At 38.8% G+C, this 20698-nt stretch overlaps 1 protein-coding gene across 5 annotated transcripts in view; it reads left to right on the forward strand.

The window, feature by feature from the left end:
- TBC1D32 (TBC1 domain family member 32) overlaps window positions 1–20698 on the forward strand; it is a 63639-nt gene that overhangs the window by 1506 nt on the left and 41435 nt on the right. For 4 of the 5 annotated variants that reach the window (XM_081905427.1, XM_081905425.1, XM_081905426.1 and 1 more), the window contains exons 2-16: window positions 1026–1180; window positions 2070–2231; window positions 6424–6601; window positions 8061–8132; window positions 8705–8830; window positions 10927–11005; window positions 11105–11208; window positions 11307–11368; window positions 12073–12208; window positions 13472–13531; window positions 14155–14254; window positions 14604–14741; window positions 16048–16137; window positions 18394–18536; window positions 19345–19475. In XM_081905427.1, coding sequence (XP_081761553.1) covers window positions 1026–1180; window positions 2070–2231; window positions 6424–6601; window positions 8061–8132; window positions 8705–8830; window positions 10927–11005; window positions 11105–11208; window positions 11307–11368; window positions 12073–12208; window positions 13472–13531; window positions 14155–14254; window positions 14604–14741; window positions 16048–16137; window positions 18394–18536; window positions 19345–19475 — 1736 coding nt within the window. Of the gene's footprint in view, window positions 1–1025; window positions 1181–1848; window positions 2041–2069; window positions 2232–6423; window positions 6602–8060; window positions 8133–8704; window positions 8831–10926; window positions 11006–11104; window positions 11209–11306; window positions 11369–12072; window positions 12209–13471; window positions 13532–14154; window positions 14255–14603; window positions 14742–16047; window positions 16138–18393; window positions 18537–19344; window positions 19476–20698 lie in introns of those variants that run through there. The other variant, XM_081905428.1, reaches the window with a different exon arrangement.

A 20698-nucleotide genomic window follows, 5' to 3' on the forward strand; every position in this document is an offset into this window, starting at 1 on the left:
GCAGAGAGAAAACAAACTTTGAAAACGGTTACACCACCCTTTTGCATATCTCCCCCATCCTAGCTGAGCCAATACCATCAGGTGAGATGTTCCAGGAACATGGCAGGGGCGGAGGAGATAAGCTGGTGTATCTCCCGCTAAGCCAAGGATGGAAGGAGTTAAATCAGTGTAGTCCAGCCGTGCTGGCAACTCTCAGCCAGAGATCTGCTAGATCCTAACCCTGCACATCCTGGTAGCTCTTCTTATAGACTGCTCCCTAGGCACTTATTTCTCTGAATTGACTTTTGTTTGGGTGTAGTCATGATTCCATATGTATGGCCATTGTTTTTGATGTGGTAAAATACATAAAGCATTCATTTAGTCTCACTGAAGTCCTTTGCCATTAAAGTTTCAAGTATTAACTGAGTTGTCTTCAGTACTACATTTCTAATGTTAATAAAACTCAGAGTGGCCCCTTGTATGGGCATGACTAACTTAGCTGACTTCATTTTGATGGGTTTTCTTTGAGTAAGATTTAGTTGGATACAACCCTAAGTTCCTCACAAGTTATTAAGGTGTCTCTACCTCTGCCCCAAATCAATTTCCTAGTGCCTCTTGTTCTTACTCCCCCAAACTTTGATGGATTTCACATTTCTAAGAATGGAGGAATTGTTTAAGGATGCCAAGAAAACCTAACACTTTCTTTTTATGACCTTGATCATCCATTGTCAGCCCAAAGCCATATCTGTTGGCCCATTCATGCTAATAAAGATGATAAAATAGCACTCCTTTTACCTGTGTCACTGCTGCCTGAGAGAAAGGCAGTAAAGGAAAGAAAAAACCAGGAATTTGGGCCTGGGGAATGCAGGTAATACAGAAACAGCAGATAATAATCATATAAAATTAGAATTAGATTTCTTTATCTCATATTTCTACTAAGAACTTATTAGGCTTCATTTCCTTTCAGTCTAAATCTGTAAAAGCTTAGAGTGAGTTGTGTATTACTGTGTATTACAGAAATGCGATGTTTATGCTTATTTCTTTAGATGTCTCATTTTTCTAGTGAAGACGAAGCTCTTTTGCAGTCTATGCTCAGACAGTTACTGCAAAGTGTCAAAGAAAAAATCACAGGAGCGCCATCAGTAGAGTGTGCAGAAGAGATTCTTCTACATCTGGAGGAAACAGATGAAAATTTTCACAAGTAATTTTTTTGAAAGTTTATTTTTGTGTCATCATTGAAGGAACTGAATAGTGACTGCTGATCCATGTGGGGAAACTTGCTGCTGCAGTTTTGCAGCTGATGACTGGCAGTAAGCAATGTTTTTGATTGTGTGTTGTTAGAACATTGCGGGTACATATAATGTTCAAGTCAGTTGATTTTAGAAATTGAGATGTTACAATACTGCAGATGTCTTTAAGAAACAATTTCCAACTTAGTTAAATGATTGTCTGTCATTCACAGGGTGTTTTTACCAAGCTACTCATGTGGAAAGAATTATTGCTTGCCCCAGGTCTGTGGGCAAGCGGTTAATTGTAAGATACTTTGGAATGAAAAAAAATACTGAGCCATCTGTACAAATCTAGCAGGCTGCTTTGTGGCATTATGTATAATAACTGAAAACGTTTGTGAACTATGGTTTTTGAGACATTAGATATATCTTTACATTTTCTTTTTTTATGTGTGTTTGATAATTTTGCAGCCACAGGATTATGTACACTAAGTATTTATGGAGAAATACTTTATTTTTTCCAGTTGGCAGATAGACCACAAATTCTTTTAAAGCTCTGTGTGAGTTAAATACCTAGTTTCTTTTCACCTCTGCAAATCTACTGTTAAAAATCTGCTAATCTTTCATGACATCTCTACAGCAGAGGTGGGGAACCTGTGGAATCTAACAACCAGATGTCTCATCAGCCCCAGCCAGCGTGGCTGGTGGTCAGAGATGATAGGAGTAACATCTGGAAGACCACAGGTTCCTAGACCAACTCCTGCTGTACAGAATTCTAGCAGTAGCCTGATGAAATACAGTTTATGTAACATTGAAAATACAACAGCACAAAGTAAGTTATACTTTACATGTTTATTACAGCTATGAATTTGTGAAGTATCTTAGGCAATATATAAGTAGCATGCTGGGCTCCGTAATAGAAGAAGAAACTGAGAAATGTACATCTGCACAAAATCAGGGTGAAGGATCTGGCTATGATACACTGGTACAGCATGTTACTAAAAAGACTCGAGAATCAAAAGAGTGAGTACATGTACAAAACACATGTAAAAACCTACAGTGTCCAAAAAAAAATGACTTTCTCAAATGTTCTTTCCTGCTTATACTTGATTTTATCAGTTCCTGGCACTGTCCTTCAGAAATCGTGTCCCTTCATTATTGTAACTCTTCTGAAAGATTGGCTTCAGATTTGGCATTGTTTGTAATATTTCCTTGCTTAAGCCAGAAAAAATTACTTTATGCTGACATTAAAACTCAAACAAGTGGCCCTGCAACAAAATACTGCAGTGTAGAATACTGGTTTCCAGCCATTTTATCCTGTCCTCGCCCCCTGGTTTTCCTCTCCTCTCCTTGAATGTTAGCCAGCATCCCAGACCCACTGAACATGCCCACTCCTCACTAGGCTAATTTTGGGTTGTTGTTTTTTCCTCTCCTTTTGGATCCTTTTTGACATCTTTGGTGTGGGGTAGACGCACTTGGTATCCAATTCCAGCTACATTTATTATTTTTTCAGTCAATATCTGGTTTTTCAGTGTGAACAATATGTCTGTTGTGTGTGTCTCCTTCTGTTCCTGCAGCTCTATTCTGCTCCCACCCAACCATGTTAGTTTTTCCTTTGCATCTCAATAGTTTTGGTTGGCCACTATGAGAACAGGATGGTAGACTAGATGGGTTACTGGCCTGGTCCAGCAGATTTTTTCTAATCTTCTTGGTTTGTGCTGTGGAGTAGTTCAGGGGCTGGGTTGTTGTTTTTTCGAATTGGTGTCTCCCTTCCTTAGCTTTCTACCCCGCAGAGTTTTGGTACTTGTATGTACCTCAGAATTATGCTGAGTCTGCCTATACCTCGCTCATGTGTCAGTGGTATGATTTTGATTCCATAAGTATGAGCATGGGAAGACTTGGTATTAATGTGCACCTCACATTTCATGCATATCCTGAGACACCTGTTCTTTCTGAATGACTGTTTCTGCTACTTTGTCTAAACAAGTGTGCTAGGTACCATGGAATAATGGCATGGTGTCGCAATCCTATATATGTATACTCAAGGAGTAAGCCAATTGGGTTCAGTGGGTCTTACTTCCATGTAAATGGAATTGTAGCCAAAATTGTAGAGTGTAGTTTGACCAGAAATGTTGAGAAGATATATCCTGCTTAAAACTAATTCAGATGAATTTGTACAATAAGCTCTTTACAGTAAGTACTTTACCAAAGAATGCAACCCACCCCCCTAAGTTCAAAGTTTCACTGCATTTACAGTACATTTTACAAAATGTCTCTGGAAGGAAGCAGTGTAATAAGTACAGCCAATTTATTATCTGCAAGCCTTCACCAAAAATTACTCTTTGGTGTTTTTGTTTTTGTTTTTGTTTGTATTTGTTGCAGTAGTTTTTTCTTCTGCGTCTTTTTTTTTAATGCTACTTTAAAGCACTGTGCTGCAGAATACCTCACTGTAACAAGCTCGAGGTATGCACACAATGTTTATGCATCTTTTCTACTTCTAAGAAGGGATTCAGGGAGGGACTGTAAACTATAATCTAATCTGAAGCCCATCAGGTGGTCCAGTAAAAAGATTTCGGTTAAGTGGGATTTTCACTGTTCAGTGTAATTACATTGGTGCTGTTGGATGTGAGGACATATCTGTCCTTGGCATTAATTGGGGATGCCTGTGTGAGCATGACACTGGTGCTTTTGTGTTCATAGGTGGTATTGGATTAGGGTATTATGATTATCAACAATTTCTGTGAATAGTAGCAAAATTAGAACTCAATTATAATTATTTACAACGGGTAAGAAGTGCATTCAATAAATACTAATTACTGAAATGTTTCTGTCAGCCCAGTTAGTTATGAGATTTTACCAAACAAAATATTACTGGAAGTGTTGATCACTTTAAATATAGCTAGATAACCTTCAGACAGTGGGAAATTGCAAGACGAATGTGAAAGTAACAAGGGTAAGGAGCACCCCTTGTAAAAAAGTTCAGTGAACCTCTAATGATGAGATCCATCTTAGGAACATTTTAATAGTAATTTCAATGATATGTGGATGGCCTTGTTCTGTGAGAGGAAATTAGAAATGTCATTGTGAAAAACTTTGTTACTTAATCAGTGCTTAATTGCTTTTATAAATTAATGTGTGGACTGCTGTATTTTTAATAAGCCATTTATTTACATTTAGGAATGGCATGTCAGTTTTGAGCCAACTGCACAAAGAAATAATTTTTAGAGAGCACAGATGAATCCCAAGCTATGTTCATTCCTGTAGGGTAGCCTTTGTTTATACCCCCCCCCCCCAAGGCTAGATACTGTTATTTAGGATTCTCAATCTTCATGGGTTTCTTTTTTACGACTGTAAAGGGGAGTGATTAGGAAGGCAGTGTATAAAAGCACAAATAAATATCCCATATACCCTTTACTTCCCTTTTCACTGGAAGGACGGACTACTGAATCTCTAGTGGGAGGGAGTTCCATGACCTGGGCACTGCCAAGGATAAGACCCTATCTTGCATTATTGATACATCTGTTGACAGGACCACATTAAGGACCTACCCTGCAGACTACAGTGTCTGACTAGGCAGATACAGGAGGAGGCAGTATTTCCAGCATTTGGGCTCTAAATTGTTTAAGGCTTTATATGCTAACATTAACACCTTGAGTTGGGCCTGGTAGCAAATGGGCATTTAGTGCAATTCCAGAAGGATAGGTATAGTAATAATAGTAGTAGTAGTACTTTTATTGTCAGTGTTCAACCTGTGTACAATGAAATTAACCGAGCCTCCCCCTCCCAACACTCAATCTCATTGCACTCTGTGTGCTTGTCACACAACACACCAACCCCGAATGTCAGTTGCACTATATTATTTTCCATTCAGCAGCCTAACAGCCCACAGATAGAAACTGTTTTTTAGCCTGTTGGTACGACTGATTATACTTCTATATCTCCTGCCCAATGGTAGAAGATTAAAGAGGTGCTGGCCGGGGTGTGAATCGTCCCTGATAATTTTTCTCGCTCTCCTAAGGCAACGAACCCTTACGATGTCATCTAGCGTGCTCAGGGGACCGCCCATGATATCATGTGCTGTGTTCACCCCCCTCTATAAAGACTTTATCTCCGTGGTTGTCAAGCCAACGTACCACACTGTGATACAATATGAGAGGGCACTTTCTATTGTGGACTGGTAGAAGGAGGTCATCAGTTGTTGTTTTACATTGTTCTTTTGCAAGACCCTGAGGAAATGGAATCTACTGGGCTTTCCTAACCACCTGAGTTATATTGTTTTTCCAAGTGAGGCCTTCACTAAGATAAACTCCCAGGAATGTAAAGGAAGAGACTCTCTCCACACAACCCACCCACCCCCTGATATACACTGGGGCTAGTTGCTCTCTCTTCCTCCGAAGGTCCAAGTATAATATGATAGTGTTCTGCTGCAACTTCAGACTGTCTTCAATGGTAGCCCCATGTAGATTGCATCACAGTAGTCAAATCTAGAGTTCAACAGAGCACGGACCACTGCAGCAAAGCTGTTGCAATCTAGGAAGGCACATCAATTTAAACTGGAGATAGGCATTCCTAGAACTGAGATTATTTGGGCCTCAAGCAACAAAAGTGGTGTAGTCTTTGAATCTGTTCCTACAGGGGATAGTGGCTTCATCCAGAACAGATTTATTCCCCACCTGCCCACAACAGCACCTTTGTCTTGTCAGAAAATATATAGAACCTAAAAACACCCAAGGCAGCCTTGACTAGGTTTCCCAAAGATATGGTTTGTGGTTCAGCAATACAAAGACTGTATTTTCCTGTTCTGTTGCTCTTTGGTCCCAATACTGGCTTGGTTGCTTTGTATCTGAATGTAAATCAGTTTGCTATGGCAATCTGTGACCTTTTCTATTTTCCAGTTAAGTCTCCACTTTCAAGTTTATTGTGTAAAAGTCCTTCAGTGAATAGGTACTAACATTTGTATGGTTTCCCTCTCGTATGGTTGGACATATCTGAAGGTAACTTCCCAACCATTGCTTCACCTTAGAAGTTTCTGTTCTGACTGTGATGCTACCTGTGCAAAGCCCCCACAAAAAGAGACCAATCACTTCCTATTGACTGTACTTACCTATCCACAACTAAGTCCCATTGATGTTCGTGCTTAGGAGTTCAACCTGTGTGTAATAAGATTTGTGAACTTTAGTCTGCTTGTTTTTATAACATTTGTTCTGCTCTGAAGGTATAGAGAAATGATGCATTCTCTGAAGAATGTTATGATGGTTGTAGTTGAATCTTTAATTAACAAGTTTGAAGAAGATCAGATGCGCTATAAGGAAATTCAGAGGAAAGTGAAAACAGAACAGCACAGCAGTTACTATACAGATAATTGCTCTGATAGTGATTCTTCATTTAATCAGGTATGGCCAAGTCTATGTAATAATCTTGTGGGGCCACCATCTTTTATGCTGTTGTAACAACAAGGGTGTAAGGGGAAGGCACGGGAGTGGTAAGGAATGGAAGAGTGACTAGTTGGCCATAGTTGCCATTCTATCCTCCCCTGGGCTGGGCCTTACTTCCCTGCTGACATAGAGCTATGCCACCAAAATAGCTGTCATATCTAAATACACTCCCATTAGAGTTAATGGAGAGCCCTAGTTGGTTTCTGTGATTTCATCTTCATGTTCCTCGTCTTGTTTGTTGCTGATGAAATCAATGAGAAATTCTTTTCTCTGACTTACACTGCCAGTTGAGGCTATATTTTCTTTAGATTGTTACTGCAAAATCAATAGATAAAATCCATTCCATTTAGATCAAGGGCTGGAAGCCTATTGGTTTTTATGGGGTTGCATTATCTCCACTGAAAGTTAGAATACCTTATCTGAGGGCATGCATAGAATTCTCACAGCGTTAAGATTTCCCATCAACCTCAGTACAGTTCTACACATCTCCGCTTTGTGCACAGGGTACCCACAATATTGAAGTCAGTTTAAGTTGTTGTTGGCATCTCTGTGTCTCGAGAGACAATGGAGTGCTCCTCCAGGGGTGTAGTCAAACTGCTGTGTTAGCACCACTGAAGTGACCTCCTGGAGGTGCAAGCCTAGGCAGTGTGTATGGAGGTCCTGGGCTGCCCAGATGACAAGACCCCCACTCTTGGCCTTGCTATTATGGCCCAACAGAAAGCAGAACTATACATTTGACACCAGCTTGACTGCAGGAGTTGCTGGAAGGAGGCATACAACCGCCTTAGGGCTCAATACGCCAGAGCCTGTCTTCGCATGCAGGCAGAAGTGCCTAATTCACTAATTCCATCAGCTATCTTCACTTGGTTTAGCTGGCCAGCTGTCACATTCAGACAGCTTCTAGGAGCCACAGGTTAGAGCTGAGTGCAGGGTGGGGACCAAAGGTGTACATGCACCCCATACAATTTAAGTACTAAGCCTAATTACAATACTTTACTTCCCAGATAAAAGTTAATATTCAAAATGTTTGCTATGTACTTAAACCTTCTCAGTGATTCCTCCATTACAGGGGTTAGACTAGATGATCCTAGGGTCCCTTCTAATTCTACAGTTCTGTGGGTTTTTTTACTGGGAGCAGCACTATAAAGTTTAGGTCTTTCCAAAATGTCTTACTTTTATTTCTACAAAATGTTATGGTATACATTTTGTATAAATAAAAATAGAAAGGTTATTAAAAATAGAAAGGTAACATTTTCCCCTTATATTTGATAATTAACAATACCCCCTTAATATTTAATTAAGATAATGTGAATCCCTTAAAGATAATTTTTATTTCACTAATAATAGCTAATTATTATAGTTATTAATCTTTTTATTTTAATGAGTTACTTAATGAGCATTTTGCAATGTGTTACAGAGTTATATATTCATGAATCAAGAACAATTGCAACTACTGGTTGAAAGGCTTGATCCGGCACAACCTAAGGAGGTGAGTCTAAAAGGCAAATGGACACACCCACTTAGACAATACTTTTTATTTTAGCACATCTTAAGCTCACGTTGCTTGAGTGAACTTGGATAGTCTCATTTGGAGGGGGCATGATTGGTTATTAGTTCTTTATACGAGTGCGGGCTTGAGACTTAGGAAGAGGAAGGTGAGATCTAGAAAGCAGAAGTAGGGAGGCATTGTGCAGGAGAGCTAAAGGTGGAGAACATAGAGGAAGGTAGATGATTCTGTGGTCCACTGGTTGTGTGTGTAGGTACACACACACACATACACACAACCTGTTGCACCAGAAGTGGTTTAGTCATGCTGGCCACATGACCTGGAAAGCTGTCTGTGGACAAACGCCGACTCCCTCAGCCAGGAAGCAAGATGAGCGCCGCACCCCATAGTCACCTTTGACTGGGCTTAACTGTCCAGGGGTCCTTTACCTTTGCCTTATCGTGTGTGTGTGTGTGTGCGCACACACACATCATCACATTGGTTGAAGATTTCTGTTTTATTATGATAATACTCTTTGTGATTTTTTAAACCCACATCTTACCTTGATGTTGCAGGTGCGTCAGGAAGCTATGCAGACATTGTGTTCTGCTCCTCCATCTGATATATTAAACTGTGAGAGTTGGGCTAATTTACGTAAACATCTTGCAACAGCACTTTCAGATCCGGATTCCAGTTTCAGTGTAAGGAAATTATTTTTTACCATTCCTCATTTATATAGTGTGCAAAATCAAAGCACATGCAAAGATTTTATGTACCTCTCAGAAATTCCATGTCGAAAAGTGACTATTGGGATTTTAAATGAAGCAGGTCAAGTATATCTTTCTTTATAACTACTACTACTTCTTCCTTGAATAGCATGCATATATATGCAGTGTTTTAATTGTCCCTGTTGTATCGCAGGGATCGGGAAGCTTTTCTATTTGGTAGGCTGAATCCTGAGCTTCCCCACAAGCCATTTTGATAGGTGAACAGAGCTGTCAACCTGTCAGTCACTTCATACCATTACAACATCAGGTGGCAACTTCAGGCATGCTCACTGTCAGTGCTGATGGGTGATCACAGCGTCGCTGCTTGCAAAAGAATAATTGCAAGCTCAGTTTAAGCTCCTGATTGTTCCTTTGTAAGTACTTCCTTACTTGCCCCACACTTGTTGCCTCATATGACATGGTTTGGGGAAAACAGCCTTGCGGGCCAAATTGAGAGCACTGCTGGGTCTCATTTGGCCTTTGGGCTATGTGGTGTTACACATTTTTTGAATGAATGTAAAATATCAATAATAGTATTTATTTATTTATTTATTTATTACTTATACCCCGTCCATCTGGCTGGGTTTCCTCAGCCACTCTGGGCGGCTTCCGACAGAAGATTAAAAATACATTAAGACATCAGTCATTAAAAACGTCTCTAAACAGGGCTGCCTTAAGATGTCTTCTAAATATTAGATAGTTGTTTATTCCTTTGACATCTGATGGGAGGGTGTTCCACAGGGCAGGTGCCACTACCGAGAAGGCCCTCTGCCTGGTTCCCTGTAACTTTGCTTCTTGCAGTGAGGGAACTGCCAGAAGGCCCTCGGCACTGGACCTCAGTGTCCAGGCAGAAGGATGGGAGTGGAGATGCTCCTTCAGGTAAACACTGAAATAGAAAGCCTGCAGGACTATAGCAAACCTTTTGCCTTCCAATATAGTAATATATCAATAAGCTATCTTATTGTTTGATACAGTGGTGGTGTGTTCTCCCATCAAGGTAACTCCAGATATTGAGGGAGAGGTCCTGTAGGTACATTTTGGCATGGCCTCTATATAACGTGTTTTGTGTATACAGTCATACCTTGAGTTGACGTTGCTTCAGGTTGAGCGCTTTTGGATTGCGCTCCGCAGTGACCCAGAAGTAACAGAACGTGTTACTTCTGGGATTCGCCGCTCGCTTATGCGCAGACGGTCAAAATGACGTCACACGCATACGTGGAAGCGGCAAATTGTGGCACGAACAGACGTGCAGACACAGGTTGCATTTGCTTCAGGATGCGAATGGGGCTCTGGAACGGATCCCATTTGTATCTAGAGGTACCACTGTATAGCCTGTTGTTTGTGTGTTTATATATAGGCCCAAGTGCTTCAGCTGTCAATATAGGGAGTTATGTTATTATAATAATTTTCAGCTTTTGAATGAAAAGTCTACAGGTGCATCTGGTGTATGTTAGAGCTACAGAAGTTACAGATAGGTAGCCGTGTTGGTCTGCCATAGTCAAAACAAAAAAATTCCTTCCAGTAGCACCTTAAAGACCAACTAAGTTAGTTCTTGGTATGAGCTTTCGTGTGCATGCACACTTCTTCAGATACTATATAGAAGGGTCTGGTAACTTCTGTTTCAGTGTATCTGAAGAAGTGTGCATGCACACGAAAGCTCGTACCAATAACTAACTTACTTGGTCTTTAAGGTGCTACTGGAAGGAATTTTTTTGTTTTGACTACAGAAGATAGTGTGGTATACTGGTTAGTATCAGGTTAGGACTATAGCGACCCAGATTTAAATCCCCATTCACTCATGAAGTTCACTAGGTAATTTTGGGCTATTGATCATCTCTCAGCATAAAGTACCTTACACGGTTGTTGTGAGGCGGAAAGACAACAGTTTGAAACGCCTTCGAAGAATGCTGGGTAAAAAATGAAATGAAATGAATTAACAAGTCAGATATTCTTTATAACATTGCTGCTGACGCAGATCATTGAAATTCTGTTTAGATTTTATGAACTAGCTTTCATTTTTACTGTTTCAGGACAAAGTTTTGAAATTCTATGCCAAGACATTTTCTTCCTCTCCACTAAATATGACAAGGGAACTGTATACAAGTTTGGGTAAGTTCAAATGGAGAAATGTTACTTGCTTTCTGTAGCCAGCAACCATTTTTAAAATTTGCCTCTTAAATTATTTGGCAATTATTTATCTCTTTACAGCAAAGTATTTAGAGATGTACTTCCTTTCTGAAGATAGTTATGTTCCTACCATATCAATAGGTATTGATATAAGCAACCCAGATATAATCCGTTTACTTAAAAAGGTACAAATCAGTTTTCCCATATTTCTTTTTCAAATTTAGTTATTTTACCCATCTAGACTTTAAAAAAAGCAAACAAGCTGTTTTTCTTTTATTCATAGATACGTCTGCTAAATGAGTACCAGAGGGAAGTACCATCTTTTTGGATTCGTCATCCAGAAAAGTATGCCACAATTATCCAATTGTTTCCTTAGTTTTCATTTGCCTGTTGCAATTTCTTTGTGCTAAATTACTAAAATCAGTGATTTATTAAATATGAAATTACTACTGCTACTCATCTGTCTTTTGATAGTGAAGTTTCTTGGTTCCATTGCTTGCTGTCATAAGTCAATCTGTGTCTATGAGGACAAAGTTCCTTGACTTAAAACTCCCCAAACCAACTATTCTCTTTGTACTATTTAATCTATGCCAGTTACTGATTTCCTGATTTGGATTCTACAGGTGACACTTCTGTTTCCTGTTTGGTGATTTAGGATCACAATCACTTTCAACTGGTCCCTTTCAACTGGTCTTCACAATATTTAAGCATGGAGAATGGTGTTCTGCATACTCTAAATTATTATTGCAGTTTAACTCCAAAATGTATTCACAGTACCCCAGTAAACATACTCACAATATTGCTCATTGTAACTTTCTTAATCTCCTTTTGAAGGTGACTTTCTTTTGGTGTATACAAAACAAAAATAGTATATACAATTTCTTGACTTTAAAAAATCATATTCACAGTAAAGTGGAAAATATTAAAATGCATCTGATTTCTTTCCCTTTTCAAATTCCTTTTTTGAATGATGGGCAGTCTAAATACAAATGGCATCAGTACGAACATTGGGATTTTATTTAACAGCTCGTTCTTTATAACATATTTAGGTACATGGAAGAAATAATGGAGAGTACTCTGTCACTTTTGTCAGCAAAGCGTGAGTCAAGCCACCCTGTTTCTTTGGATCCCGTATACTTCTTGGCTCTAGTCGATCTCAAGGCTGTTTGGTTTAAAAAATGGATGGTAAGCAAATGTATATATTTTGCTGATTACAGCTTCTTCTGTTAGTCCTTCAACGTTATTGCTTTGTTGATAATGCCTTGAGCTAATAATCCTCTTAGTCCTTTTCTTCAAGAGGTTGATATTGAATGTGTCAGTGTAATGCAATAGATGAGATAAGTTGCAATTTCTGAGGAATTGCACGGAAGGTTGCAGGTTTCTCCTTCATCTAGCTTATTGGGAATGGTATGGGCTCACCAGGATAGAATGCAACCCACAGTAATATTTCAAACTAAACCAAACCAAGTTAAGAACATGGCAGGAGGAGGACTACTTGTATTTTAAAAACCCCAAAAAACGTGCACTGCAGGAATACTATAGCACCCTGCTAGCACATGATGGATGTAACACTAAATCCCACCATAAGCAAATTAATTGCATGATCCCTACAATGGAAATGCATCTTAGAGGCATGGTGTCTGGACTGTGCTTAAGAAATTGATGACTTAATCTATTACGCATGTGGAACGTCCCCTTGTTTTAGAAGGCTGTAGAGCAGGGGTCATCAAACTTTTTCAGCAGGGGGCAGGTCCACTGTTCCTCAGACCTTGTGGGGGGCCGGACTATATTTTGGGGAAAAAACAACAACAAATTCCTATGCACCACAAATCACCCAGAGATGCATTTTAAATAAAAGCACACATTCTGCTTATGTAAAAACACCAGGCAGGCCCCACAAATAAACCAGAGATGCATTTTAAATAAAAGGACACATTCTACTCATGTAAAAACATGCTGATTCCCAGACCATCCGTAGGCCGGATTTAGAAGGCGATTGGGCCGGATCTGGCCCCCGGGCCTTAGTTTGCCTACCCATGCTGTAGAGCATGGATGGTGAACTGGGAGCTCTCCATATGTTGGACTGAAACTTCCACTACCCCTGGCCACTGGCCATGCTGGCTAGGGCTAATGAGAACTGAAATCCAGCAACATCCACCCCTGCTGTAGAGTATGGGTAGAATTGTCCTTGGTGTCAATAGGCAGTAGTCAAAATGAAATTAAAATAGTGCTGTAGGCTTACGGACAATTTGAACTATTTTTCCAGTAAATACAAAGCACTTAATTGCTTCTCTACACACCTGTCTCCAAGCCAATATATATTAACATGGACTAGCTTCAGAACTTATTGTGCAATTTTGATCTTGTAATCAGTTGAAAAATAATTGAATCATTTTGATTTTTTACTCAGTGCTTTAAGTGTAATGTATGTCTGTTTTGTCATTTTAGCATGCATATTATAGCAGAACAGTGGTGCTAAGGCTACTTGAAAAAAAATACAAATCTTTGGTAAGTCTGTTTTTTCATCAGTCAATATCCTTTCTCATCAATACAAGGAACAAAGTACATATCAATTACAACTGAACCAATACATATCTTAAGATATTACATACTCCTTAATTGATTTTTGTTTATCAATATGACCATTTAGGAAGTTCAGTTTCACATTCTAAATATGATGTTCTGCAGAGACTTTATAATTTACACTACTGCCTGTATGTACTTCTACCAACTCAAAATTCATTTGAAAAGGGTCAAATGCAAATTCAGTGGTGCCTCGCAAGACGAAATTAATTCGTTCCGCGAGTCTTTTCGTCTTGCGATGTTTTTCGTCTTGCGAAGCACGGTCCGTCGCAACTGCGCCTCTTCAAGCGGCTTTAGGAAAGAAGCAAACAAACTCACAAGATGTTTTCGTCTTGCGAAGCAAGCCCATAGGGAAATTCATCTTGCGAAGTGACGCAAAAACCGAAAAACCCTTTCATCTTGCGCGTTTTTCGTTTTGCGAGGCATTCGTCTTGCGGGGCACCACTGTCTGCTAATGATGTGAGTGAAGTGAATCTTCATTAATAAAGGGAATTGTGCAATAGGCATTTCCTGTGAATTTTGTTATACCTTGTTGTTTTATTCGTCAGATTATTGCATCTGTTGAGCAGTGTGTTTCCTATCTTGAAACTTGTGAATCAGTGATTGATAAAACAGGCAGGTTTAATTCTTTCTCCACATTGCATAATGGTAAGTAATTTTTCCATATGCTGAATAATATATATTTATTTGAAGTCTTCTTTTTTGCTTACATTTTAATAATATATGTACAGTGTTCCAGTAGCGCTTTTTATGACAAATGTTCAGAATATGTTCTATCTCAGAATTTCTAAATAACATTTCAACTGTGTGAGGCTTCCCTCCCACCTAGAAATGGCAAATCCAATTTTTATTGGTGGTTGCATTTTTTGTGATCTTGGCAGTTTTCTTTATAAATACATTATTGCCCATGATAGCAGTGATTGCTTGGACTCTAGTATACAAGAATGAAGCAAGAGACAGCACAGGTTTATTGACATGAACTGTCTTGTCTTTCAAGGTAATAAACAGAAGAATGTTTACACTGGAAAAGAATTACAGTATATATATTTTGTTCATTCCCTGAGCCTCTTAGGAAGATTGTTGATATATAAACAAGGCAGAAGACTTTTTCCTATTCAGCTGAAAAACAGAAAAGGTAAGTGCGTGTTAAAGAACATAGAAGCATAGAAACATGACAGTGTGTTCTATTAGGGCCATTTTTCTAATTCTTTTTCAGCTTTGGTTCTGATGTTTGTGGGAGAGGGTTTATAGGTATCCAAAAGAGATTGTACAACAGGGTGTAAATTATGTGGCATAAATTATGTAAGCAGGACAGTTATTGGAGTGCCTGGTGCATTATCACATGCTGTTCTATATAGAAGGATTACACATAAATTCCTGTCTCACTATTTTTATCTGGATTTTTTAAAACCTATTTATAACAAAACTTTGTTGTTTTCTGTAACAGTGGCGAAGCTGAGATGTTTATCAAAACTAACATGGTGACTTGATTTGGACATAATGCTAGACCATAGCTTAGTGCAGTGTAAACAACCTTCGGTTCATGCACTTTTATTCTCTTCAACCCATCTTTCCTGAGGAGGATTCAAGGAAGCATGTGTTTTCTGTTTTCAACTAACTGGTGTTTATTGTTATGTCCAAACCTTGGGAGTGAAGGGAAGTTACCAGATCTGCTTGTGTGCCAGTTCACAAATTTGCATGGACACATCTATTGCATGTACCTGTGGAAAAATGGGGAAATTGGAATACTGCTTTTGAGTTCTTTGCTGGAGGCAATGACAGGCGCGCGAGACAGAATTGCATTGGAATACCTTGCTTCCTTTGGGGAAGTTATCATGGCTCAGTAAGAGAACTGATATCAATGGAACTGGAACTCTGGTTAGTTGCAATAAGACAGCATCGAATCACAGTTTATGTCTCCAAACATGGCATAGTTTAAATTAATCAGTTTCCCTAGGTGGGATGCAACAAAACTCTAGGTCGTTTAACCCACAATTGTCTTATTTTCCACCTCCTGATGTTGTACTGGAAGAGGAGGGTGAGGACAAGTGCCTGGGGCTCGCTTGTACTTATTCATGCAGCGCTGACTTATGGTTTTTCCAAGGCAGGTTGGTTTATGGCTATGAAGAAGTACACATTATCATCTTACACAATTATCTAAATATTCTTCCATCTGTCCTCCTTGGCCTGTGGCTGTTACAAAAAAAGTTTGATTACATTATTTTCCAGGAGGGAAAACATGAACCCAACAGTTTATTTGACATTGGTGGAATAGCTCTACCAGTAATAAATTAAATTAAATGGTTTCTGTCTGTGAAGCAGTTGGAAATGGAAGAAAAGCTGCAGCAATTTAACTTAAATTTGTATTCAAGTATTCGTTTGTTGTTCCTAATTAAATTATAAGTAACATGAAGTTATTTTCCCCATTCTCATTTTTGTAGATTTGATGTCCTTGACAGACCTTGTCGTAATGTTTACTCGTCTTATCTATTGCGCCCCAAATTGCCCAAAGACTCTTACAGTGCATTCAGGTAACATTGCCCTTTATATTTGCTCTGTTATTCTTTAATTTTCTTCTTTGTGAATAAAGGTTTGTTCACTTCCATATTTCTTTTTTTTTTTTTAAATAATCTTTATTGGTTTTCCAAAAAGGTTACGTCAAATATATCAAATAAACATGCAGTACACCAGCAGAAATAAAAAAGAAAAAAGATTCTCCTCTTCACACTTATTTTCAATAGCTTCTTTTCAGGACTTCCCCACGTCTCCTCCTATTGTTTCCCAGCTCCAATTTATTTATTCTAGCAAGTTTTTCCCCTGAACATCCTGTACCTTATTTTGTTAAAGTTACTTATCCCTAATTTAATTAAATTCATTTTAGTTATAAAATCTATACTTTGTTTGTGCTTTGACATTTTAGTTGTAAAATTATACTTTATTATGCTTTTGACGTTTCATTAACATATATCCCTTAATCCTCTATATAAAAATGAAAGAATAGACAGAAAAATAAACATGGATCTAAAAAAAGAAAGAAAATACCTTTCCTAAATTTGCCACCATTTCCCTCCCCCGGATTCCCCATTCTTATAATACTAGTCTTTGTTCTATAAAAATTAAAAAGAAAAAAAGAAAAAAAAAGAAGAGAAAAGATCCCCTTCGGACTGTTAATTCCCACCCTTCTCCCCCCGGTTTCAATCCTTAACCAAAGTACATTTAGTCCATCTTTTTAGCCTGGCGATCTCACGTCCGAGGCGCGCAAGTCTCTCACAGTTCCTTTCAGCTGAATTCTTTGAAAATCTCTCATGCTTAACTCCCAGGATCGGTGACTTATTTTCTCAGTGCTGGCAGTGATTCTTTCAGTTGGACCTGTTCGCTTATACCCAGTATTCCAACGCTGTTTCATGAATCTATATGTCCCAAATAATCCTGTTTTCACCTTGGTCAGTTTGAATTTCTTTTTAACAGGTCTTTCTCTCTTATGCAGTGTCTCAGCCTTCACTTCTTTTGAATCCTTTTGTTTGGCAGGTGTTTTTTCCTCCTCAGTCTTGAGTTCTTTTCCTTGTCCAGCTGCCTGTGTTTTGAGCAACGAGTCCCTTTCCAAGTCAGTTAATGTATTTTCAGATAGTTTCGGGTCTGATGGGCTCGTAGACAAAACATGGCCTTTCTCATTCTTCTGTAACAATTTTCCCACGAAAAGGATCAGCTCTTTCAAGTCAGCACGTATTTCCTGTATTCCTTGTTTTAGTTCCATTCTTGCAATGTCCGAAAGTCCCCTCTAGAGGGATTCTGGTTACTTAGTAATCTTTCCTTCTCCGATCCCAAAGTCAGATTTGTTTGTATCAATCTTTCCTTATTTGTGATATTTTGTAGCGATTTAATCAATTAGAGTTTCAATTTCAGTCCTTTCAACTTTGACAGCAAATTTGACAGCTGTCAAAAATATCTATATCTCGGCAGGCTCTTAACTCAGATTGCTCCCGGGCTTGAGTAGGGTGGTATTTTACTTCAAACAAAATACTCTCTTGTCCTCCAGCACCTTAATTTAGTTCTTTTAAATCCGTGAGGTTTATATCTTTTATCCAATCACACAAATTTTTCCCGCAATTTTAGTTGACAAATCCTTGCTTGCACTGTTAACAATATGGAGGAGGCGGACTTCCTTTTTTTTCGTCTCCCCCGTTCGTGCCAAATCCAAACCAAAAAATTTGTAATCCAATTTTCAAGTTACTCACGGGTTGTTGCTCTTGCTTTTAAGTCCAAATTTAACAGGAAGAAGTCAGCGCTGACTGAAGAATGGCATGCGGCTTCGCCCGGCAGGGGTAGCAGAAGACTCACAGCACCACGCCGCTCCCTGGCACCCGATCCTTAGCCTTTAAAAAGGCTCTTTCACGGGTCGGGGGGGCGCTTACGGTGCCCGCCGAGTCACCATGTCCACGCACTCCGTGTGCGTGGTTTATGAGGGTCCCCGTGTCGCCGGCACGGTAAGACCCGATCCCCTGCTGAGCCGATTCCCTCCGGAGCTCGGAGGGAATCCGCCATTAGCCAGACGCGCTAACCCGGAAGTCCTGTTCACTTCCATATTTCTTAATCATTTCTGTGTCTGTAGACACCATGACATCATATTTAAAGTGAAAACTGAATGACTCTTCACATCTGATGGGTATTTGAAGTGGTGGGCTTGGCAAGAGGGAAGAAATATCACTTGTTTCTTTTCCTTTATCTGATTGTGTTGCTCACTCTGTTGTTCTTTACTATTTTGAAACAAGTCTCTTTTTATTTGTCAGGCAATTATTCTCCAGCAGGCCTTATTACTGATGTGCTTGGAATTCTTTGTGAGAGAAAAGAATGTGCAACTGAATGTCTATATACTAATACAGTGATAGAAGCACTTCTTCAGCCAATACATTATTTACTGAATGGAACAGAGGTTGGTTGTATTTCTTTCAAATAAACCTGAATAAAACTTAATGTAGAAAAATGTAATGGCCGTGATCCATTTAATTGTCAGGCACAATGTGGTCTTGCATATAACTAGTGAATGGAGATGTGCATTGAAAAATAGTGAGAATTGCATTGGGGACATTGTGTCTGTATCTGTTTCAATACAGCTGTGCACACCACAGTGAAATAAAACATATTGTTACTGGGCTAAGCTGTAATGAATTACAAGAGCCAAAGTTAAAAATGGAGCTTGGGATTTGTGGGGAAAGGAGACAGGGAAGATTATGAAGAAAGCTGCATTTCATGTAAGTCAAGGGCAGCTAACCTATAACCCTCCAGTTGTTGGATTCCAACTTCCATCATAAGGGATGTTGAGAATTATAGTCTATTGACATCTGGAGAGTCATAGGTTTCCATCCTTGTTTCAGTAAGAGAAGGAATGTGGAATTGGCATGCTAGTCTATTTTGGAAGTTAGCCCCATCTGTTTCTATTTTATATTTGAAATAAATGTTAATTCATTTTGAAAGGACTTTGAATTCTTCTGTTCTTGTTTGTCAGTTAACATTTAGTTTTATCCTCACGGCTACTTTTAGCTAAATACAAATCAGCAGTATCATTTACAACTGTATTGTTAAAAATAAAAATCAAAATCAAAGCTCCATTGACATAAGCTGGATTATAATGTAAGAATGTCTCCGTCTTGTTACATTAATTTGCCTTTAGTTACACAAGGTTTCTAGACAAAAGTCTCTATAAAACATTAATTTTCAGAGTTTTTAAAATGTGTGTGCAGGTGCATCTAAATTCTCCTGAAACAACTCTAATACATATAGCCGATATTTTGGCAAGGATTGCTGCTGCAGATGATGGTCTTTCACTCCTTCTCTATGGAGGAGAGAAGCCCTCTGCCATGGAGGGTGGTAGGTAAGAGAATGTGTTGTAAAAGAACAAAAACAGTGTTATGAATAAGTTCTTGTCTGTCATATCTAATTAGTTGTATATAAGTCTTGAGAGAAGCTTCCATGATTTGAATTATAAAATGAACAGCTTGCATGTTTTGTTGTTTATGTAAATGTATCTAAGGAGATAGCTCCTACACCTGTAGAAAACAGTCTGCATTCAATACCTGAATGGTCCGTACACTGTAATTTTCATGTTATTTCTCATTAGTCATGCTTTTGTTTCTTGGCTTAAAGTATTACTGCATTTGGTTGTAATGATAAACTATGATTTCTTGTTACGTCAACCAACCTCAGGCTTGTGTACTCTCACCTACCTTCTCTCCATAAGAGGATATCAGAAGGTTTCATTTCTGTTTTAAACTAACCGCAATTAAACATTGTGTCTGAACCCAGACAAATGTAGAATTAACTAATGTTTACTGAATTCAGTGGGAAACCTTGGATTAATGAAGTTGGCTTGTTGCAGTAGTAGCTAAGACTTAACTACAGTTTATGATTTGGATGTATCATAAACTGTGGTTAATCAACAATCGAAGTGGAATGCTTCCATCTCCAGAGCATTCTGGAGAAGGTGGCATGTAAGGGGAAATAGTTAAAGGAATGTATTCCCAATTAAATTGAAGATGTGTTTCTGCTATCCTGGGAAATGTGGAGATATGAAAATTGTGTGCTTCTCAGAATACATCACCATTTTCACAGCAGTATAAATGCCTTCATACACCTTCCCTGAGCCAGGTTGCTCTGTCTTAGAAATGAGCACAAACATTTCTAAATAGTTGAGATCATACCTATTTAGCACCTGGTATCATTGATTACGTGCTGTGGGTTGATATAAATCATATGTAAAACTAATGGAGTTCTTTAAAAAAAAATGTAAAAAAGGAAAAACTTGCAAATGCAATATCACTTTCTTAACAAAGAGCAGCTATGGCAAAGGGTCATAATCTGTATTATGACCACAATCCAAATGAATTGGGTGGGAAGGTGGTGGTGTAGAGAGTTAAACAGCATCTTCCAACAATATGGTTTCAATATGGATTGGGTCTTGCTGTTGCTTATTTGTTAAGAAACAGTCATACCAAGTCCTAAGCATGCTGCTCAAAAACATGGTGGATGTGTTAGCTTCACTAAGAATAAAGCAGTTTTATTGGTGATCTCTGTGGAAGGGGGAGAGAAGCCTTCCTA

This window comes from Podarcis melisellensis, assembly GCF_964234715.1.
Source record: "Podarcis melisellensis genome assembly, chromosome: 3".
Lineage (NCBI taxonomy): Eukaryota > Metazoa > Chordata > Lepidosauria > Squamata > Lacertidae > Podarcis > Podarcis melisellensis.